The 6,928-nt window shown below is 36.9% G+C and overlaps 2 protein-coding genes across 4 annotated transcripts in view; one reads left to right on the top strand and one right to left on the bottom strand.

Moving 5' to 3' along the window:
- Positions 1-649, bottom strand: part of LOC123505919 (replication factor C subunit 5-like) — a 17,766-nt gene extending 17,117 nt beyond the window's left edge. Inside the window, exon 1 of the mRNA XM_045257781.1 lies at positions 489-649. Within this exon, the coding sequence (XP_045113716.1) occupies positions 489-523 (35 nt within the window). The 5' untranslated portion in view covers positions 524-649. The remainder of the gene's footprint in view (positions 1-488) is intronic.
- Positions 650-820: 171 nt separating this feature from the next.
- On the top strand, positions 821-6,709 carry LOC123505920 (phosphomannomutase-like). Of its 3 annotated transcripts, none has more exons than XM_045257783.1 (8): positions 823-1,170; positions 1,512-1,651; positions 1,876-1,990; positions 2,690-2,766; positions 3,356-3,547; positions 3,967-4,042; positions 4,470-4,549; positions 5,217-6,709. In XM_045257783.1, the coding sequence occupies exons 2-8, from the start codon at positions 1,586-1,588 to the stop codon at positions 5,358-5,360; spliced, it is 750 nt and encodes a 249-aa protein (XP_045113718.1). In that variant the 5' UTR covers positions 823-1,170; positions 1,512-1,585; the 3' UTR covers positions 5,361-6,709. The 3 variants fall into 3 exon arrangements, with proteins under 3 accessions (XP_045113717.1, XP_045113718.1, XP_045113720.1); XM_045257785.1 differs by lacking the exon at positions 823-1,170 and adding an exon at positions 1,299-1,320; XM_045257782.1 differs by lacking the exon at positions 1,512-1,651 and having other exon boundaries at positions 821-1,170.
- Positions 6,710-6,928: the final 219 nt, after the last annotated feature.

A 6,928-nucleotide genomic window follows, 5' to 3' on the forward strand; every position in this document is an offset into this window, starting at 1 on the left:
AACTCCTTCTCAGTGTGATCCGGGAAGCAAAACGGAAACAACAATTGTGGACTTAGATTCTGGTAGGTACCTAGAATGTTTACTTTATTACTTTGGACATAATAAGGTCGAGCATTCACCAAAACTCTCACTGACGGTAAGCACGTTACATATACTGCACTGTGCTATACGTATTATATAGATCGGCGTGGAGCAGTGACTCCAGAGAAGAACCCTAAACTTTTCCCACCAGACAACCTAACTTGCTGAGGCGCTACTAGTATGATTTATCCATTCTTCAAGTAGAATTCATGAAGCGGTGTGCAACCTTGAGAAGGATGTGACGAGATAGTTATGTAGGGTGTGTCTGAGGGCATACGTGGGGAAGGGTGCTGGCAGGAAGAAGAAAGAAAGAACAAAAAGATTTATGGATGCAGTCATATATATACAAGCGGTGGCATAGTGATAACTTTTAATTGAAGTGAAGAAAATGTTCGCCTTTAACCTACCACGGCAGATTAACATCCTTATCTTTAATTCCCATGGCTTTTGAGGCAGATGACAGGTGCCGGGCGGCTTAAACCACACAACACACTAGCTCCAGGAGTCCACAGTCAGTCCACAGGGACACAATATTTACGCGGGAACCGCTCTTGTTCGAACTCCTTAAGTAAGTTTTTTTTTTTGACGAGTTGACTTAATGCGTATACGCATCCCAAGGCATAAATTATTTTTCATGTAGGACATTTGAAAATATTGAGCTCATGAATTTATTGGGCCTGTGATGTAGACTAATGTAAAAAGAAGGGCCGTGGTCCTAGATGAACCGAATCACCACAGAGCCGAATGAGGCAAAGTCCGAATGTTGGCACCCACACCCAAACAAGAAGTGACGTGTCCCTTGCCAACCCTGCACCGGTAGACTCTAAAAACCTCACCAGGACTTTCCTACAAAAACAAACCAGCTCCATCGCATATAACCTGAAAATATAACCGCCGTGTATTGCACCTTTGGGACACTAGAGGCTGTGACACACAGCCTGCACGGCCCCAACAAACCACCAAGAAGAACCCTGCAGGGTCAACCTGAGGCCCTGAGCTAGCTAGTACTTCATGTTGATAACTAACACCCACGTCACCCTAGTGTTTTGCCAGGACTGGAAATCACGCCAAAGTTCCAACAGGCAGCAGGTGAGCTGAGGTAGTGGGCTGCCAGGTGTGTTATTAGTGAAAATAACCCCAGCAGTTGTTACATTGGACGTTAGTACAGTGTCCTGCTGTGTATTTAGAAGTGCCACGAACAATCTGTTAAATTCCATAGATAGTAATTTTTATTGCCACGTAAGTACATTCATCAAGTTGCCACATGTGCACTGTATCATCATCTCACAGACTATTTCTAGTAGTAGAAATGTTCCTAATAATTTATAACTTGGTTTGAATAAACAGATAACCTGATGAGACCCACATTCTTCATCACTGCTGATGAGCAATACAATATTTACTTTAGTTTACTGTAGGCTTATTTACAGAGCATCAGAGGGTCTAGACTCAACACTGAATTGCAAGAGAAGATAAAGGTTTTCCTTACCTCAACACCTGCAATATGGCTGTCTTACCTGACACTCTCTGTCTTTTTGATGTGGATGGCACACTCACTCAGCCTCGGAAAGTGAGTCTGCCTTCAAATCTTGGTTTTGTTGATATAGTTAAAAAGTTTACCGTTGCTGGAATACTGTTACACTACCTATATATTTATGGCACTGAATATTAACAAAGTATTATTATAATTTTTCTTTCATGGATTTCCTGAAATTATGTAATGTAATTTTGTAGCATTTCCACTGGCTATGTCATGCATATAAATATAGATAGAACTATTCATTCTACTTGCAGAAAATTGAACCTGTGATGGCAGACTTTATGCTGAAGATGAAGGAGAAGGTGCCGTGTGGCCTGGTAGGGGGTTCAGACCTCAACAAGATAGCAGAGCAGATGGGTGGCTTAGAGGGTGAGGCTCTAATCTTCTGAAGCATCTCTGTGCCTCATCTCCATTACTTTCAAAATGTTCCATTTTTAACGGTATTTTATGATCCTAGTAATATGTTAAAAAGATTTCCTTATTGTTTAGAGGACAAACAGTAGAGAAGCCAGCTAGTCATCTCTTTGGCTTTTGAAAGTAGTACTTGTAGTGAGGCAACAAACCATTTCTGAGTATAGTTAATTGATTTGTAAAGATATGAATTGGCTTTTAAAAATTGTGTTGAGAATTTATTAACTTTAATTGGTCATAATACTCACATTGTTTTTAACTTTTGTTTTTACTTGTTTATCTGTTTATTTTTTATTTTTTTTAGATATTAGCTTTTCTAAGTAATGAAGTGAAAATTTGAGGTTGATGAATCATAATATATTTGATAATGTTGAGATTTTGTTCCTAAACTTTCAGATTTTTCTGCAGTAAATTTGCTAGTTTGATTTTTATGTATATTTTGGAAATTTATTGTCTGACTTTCTGGATGAGTAATTTTTTCTTTGAGTTTTATCAGTTTTAATTCACTGTTGAGGTAAAATATAAGTGGTAAGAAAATCACTATTATTTATTTATTTATTCTATTAAATTATTGTTACTCTTTATTTGTTTTCATTGTTAATTTCACTTACCTATTTATACTTGTTTTAAATTGTGTTGAGGATTTTAAATTTCTAGCGCTGATGAAGTTTGACTACGTGTTTGCCGAGAATGGTCTGGTGGCATACAAAAATGGTCAGTTTATGAAGAAGGAGGTAAGCATTTATTTCAGCTTTTATGTTTATGCGCACCATTTTTATTTGATGAAGCTTTACCTGAATGGTAATTAAGAAAGAGCCTTCATGACTGCAAATTAAAGATTAAAATGTAATGTATAATTGGACTTTTATAGCTATATATTAGTATTAGACACTAGAATATTATGCTATGTTCAGTTCATTGTTACATTTGCTTTTGTATTTCCATCTACCTTTTACCTAAACTCATTCAAGAGGGAGGTTTTAAGGCACTTATCCCAATCTTTTTTGGCTAACTCTCTTGACCCTGTTTGGAGATTGGCATCTTTATGGGCCTTTAAATTCATTCATTTGTTTATCACTAAGAACCTGATTATATGTTTTCTGGTTTTCTTACATTTAAACCACAACCTACTTTATTTGTAGTTTTGATTTTAAATTTTTATTTATTTTCAAATTTTTTTACCTAAACTCTATCTTATTTATGTTGCTTTAATCCTTTATTTTATCATAACTAGTATTTTAATGCAAGTTTGTAATGTTTTAATGGTCTCACTTCATAATTTTCTAGTTAGTTTAATCTTGATGTTCCTTTATCACTTTGCAGAGCATCCAAAACCACATGGGTGAAGAGAAACTGCAGAGATTCATTAACTTTGCCCTGTGCTACATGTCCTCTCTCACTCTGCCAGTGAAGCGTGGCACCTTCATTGAGTTCCGCAACGGCCTGATCAACGTGTGCCCTGTCGGCCGCAGCTGCTCCCAGGAGGAGCGTGACCAGTTTGGGGAATATGACAAAGTGAGTGAATCCTGAGCATATTAGACTGTTGGGTTACTATAAGAAACCTGTTTTTATTAATTTTTTTTAGACAGAGAATGTCTTTGCTCAGTTGTAATTATTGACTCTTAAAAGTTTGTAAATTTCTCATGTTTGATCATATAAATTTTTTTTTAGTGCTTTTGAGCATTCTGGTTATGGAAAGACAAATTGTATGACAGAACAAATAACAGTATCTTAATGGTGGATTTTTGTACAGTGCTAATAAAATCTTTGAAAGTGGTTATGTATTCATGAAGGACATTAACTTTTCATATTAGTGAATTTTTAGCTGTTACAGATTTTTTTGTTGCACAAGATCACTTGATAATTTCTGTGTTAAATTGGCTTTTGTTGTAGTGATTTAGTGAGTCAATTGAGTTACTGAGTGTTGTTTTCAGGTTCACCACATCAGGGAGAAGTTTGTGAAAGCTTTGCAGGAAGAGTTTCCTGACTCTGGCTTGGTGTTCTCCATAGGCAAGTAAGCTTGAGGTTGCTACTTTATTTTTATATTGTTAATTCAAATCTGATCAAGATTGTGAATGTCAGTATTTATATAACAGTATAATTGTAGGAAAAATTGTACCAGTTGGATGTATTCTTTTGGGTTATGGCACAATATAAGCATGATACTCCCTTTTACTGCTTTCATGCCTCTTTTTTGAGTATCATGGCAACAAAAATTTAATTTGAAGGCAGGATAGATTGGTCTTGAGAGGCTGTCAATAGGTGAAACATGTATGGAAAAGATGTGTCTGTCACTGCAATGCTCCGACAAGATGATGTATAGATGAGGGGCTTTCTTCTTGCTCTGTGGTGGCAAGAGTGATTCCCTCCCCTGCCAGGTAATGATGATAATGGTAATGAATGATGATGGAGTTTGTTTTGATCTCTTCTCTGCCAGGCGGCCAGATTAGCTTTGACGTGTTCCCCAAAGGCTGGGACAAGACCTACTGTTTACAATATGTGGAGAACGACTTTAAGGTGAGTCTCCTGTTGCCTCCGGCTGTTGTGATGTGACAGGTACTGGAGCTTCCTCTTTGTATCACAGGATATACATATATGAAGTGTGAATTCTTTAAAGAGGGTTCAAGTGATTTCTGTACAGTAGTTGGTATGTATGTAAGGATATATAGTTCATAAGATTATTGCTCTGTATATCATGCGTGCATCATGTGTAAGATAAAGTAATGAAATTCTTTTTATTAAGAATGAATATAAAAGATATGACTCAGAAAATAACCCATAACAAATCCCTGTTGTTTGGACTTGCTGTGGTCACAATCATCTCATTGTTTATTGTCTTTTCTCTCTCCTTGCTTCTCTTGCAAGACTCAATATTAATGATGTTGATTAAGTACACTGAAATATCTAACAGCTCTTTACAAGGGTGTTGGCTTCATACATGAATATAAGTGAGATTATTTTTAGTAACTGGCGATATCTTAAATATAAAATATTTATGTATAATAGATGAAAGAGGTATGTATGCTCCTGTAAGCCTTAGATGCAGAAAACAATTTATTATATCCCATTATTTTAAGATGTTAAGTGTATCTTAAATGCAGAATTATTTCATGTTGTAATAAATGAAAGATACATAGACTCCATCTCTCAAGGCAAAGTTGACATGCTCTCTGTTGTGCTGCAGACGATTCACTTCTTTGGGGACAAGACGGACAAAGGTGGCAATGACCATGAGATCTATGAGGATTCCCGTACAGTGGGGCACAAGGTCACCTCTCCTGAGGACACCAGGGTGCAGCTGCAGAAGGTCCTGGACATGGAGTGTTAATGGCAGCTGATGTTTTTGGGAATTAGGTCAGTGGCTAAGTGTTTTGGGGAGTAGGATGTGTTTGGTAGTGCCTTTCAACACTTCACCTTTTCTTAGAATATGTACTGTATCTCTCATTCTAATCACTATAGTGAACTGTCAGTTTAGTCTTCAAAGCTTATCATGAGAACTATCTCCTTAATCTCTAGAAATATTCTGGTAAACTGTCTTCTTTATAAAAAATTATGCTAATAAACTCACAATCTCTGAAAGTATTCTGAAAAAATAATAATGCTAATCTATTGATTAAATTTTTGGAAAAATTATGTTTATTTCTAATGCTAAGATGGAAAATTGTATCTTTATTATTTTTAACAAAGGAAACAGATGAATACATGTGGTGTTTGTGTTGTGAGCTGAACTAAGCAGAAGTTTGTCATAATCATTCTTAAGACAATTCTAGAAAACATTATAATCTATATAACTACTGCAAGGAAATGTTTTTGCATTCTTGTTAACAAAGAACACATATGGTGTCAGCATCCTAGAATACATTAACCAGGAACTTGTCCCTTTAATCTTTAAAAAACGCTATATAGTTTATGAAAATATATTTATATCTCCGTCAGCCATGCTGCGAACAATATTAGCATCCAAGGTAACATTATCGTTATGTTGTGATCATTCTGTATTAAATAACCATAGCAAACTGTTATGACCATGAAGACATTACTGCATACCTCATTTAGTGACCTGAGTGAGTAATGGGGACAGGCAGTGTAGTCCTGTTCTGTATATAATTAATATCCATGCAAGTGTCATCGCCCTTAAAGCATTACTTCATACTTAATTTGGTGAGCCGAGTGACGGGTGAGGCAGTGGGGCCCTTGACTCAGCTCAGGAAGGCCTGCCAGCACTGCACTAGTCACTATTGGTTGTGTTCTGGGAAGGGTGTGTGTATGTGAGTGTGTGTGTTACTGCTCCACCATCACCATTACCCTCTGTGTTCTCTTTCTGTCTCTGTTTCTTTGTGCTCTCTCTCTCTCTCTCTCTCTCTCTCTCTCTCTCTCTCTCTCTCTCTCTCTCTCTCTCTCTCTCTCTCTCTCTCTCTCTCTCTCTCTCTCTCTCTCTCTCTCTCTCTCTCTCTCTCTCTCTCTCTCTCTCTCTCTCTCTCTCTCTCTCTCTCTCTCTCTCTCTAAGAAAAGTATTATGTGGTTATCCAGTTAGGTATGTATGGTTTGAGGTGTGTGTTTTCTAGATTGATATATTTATGTTCTGAGTTATGTACTGTTATTCTATTTATTGCTGTTATAGTTCTGTAGTTTTTTTTTTCCCTCTGGTTGTAATTCAATGAAGTTTTCCATGTTGTTTACTGTAGTTTGATTTCTTCAGTAATTTGAAGGTTTTCCTTGAATTTGTTATTCTCTCTCTCTCTCTCTCTCTCTCTCTCTCTCTCTCTCTCTCTCTCTCTCTCTCTCTCTCTCTCTCTCTCTCTCTCTCTCTCTCTCTCTCTCTCTCTCTCTCTCTCTCTCTCTCTCTCTCTCTGTCTTTTGTAGTGCATGTTCTTTCTCAAAATGTGGAATATATTT

The sequence above is a fragment of the Portunus trituberculatus genome, chromosome 18, assembly GCF_017591435.1.
Source record: "Portunus trituberculatus isolate SZX2019 chromosome 18, ASM1759143v1, whole genome shotgun sequence".
NCBI lineage: Eukaryota > Metazoa > Arthropoda > Malacostraca > Decapoda > Portunidae > Portunus > Portunus trituberculatus.

Excerpts from the sequence above, each read along its gene's own strand:
- LOC123505920 (XM_045257782.1), top strand. The coding sequence starts at position 1,093 with ATGTTGATAACTAACACCCACGTCACCCTAGTGTTTTGCCAGGACTGG. Across the intron at positions 1,171-1,875 it reads AAAGTTCCAACAGGCAGCAG|AAAATTGAACCTGTGATGGC; the intron begins GTGAGCTGAGGT and ends TTCTACTTGCAG. Across the intron at positions 2,767-3,355 it reads GTCAGTTTATGAAGAAGGAG|AGCATCCAAAACCACATGGG; the intron begins GTAAGCATTTAT and ends ATCACTTTGCAG.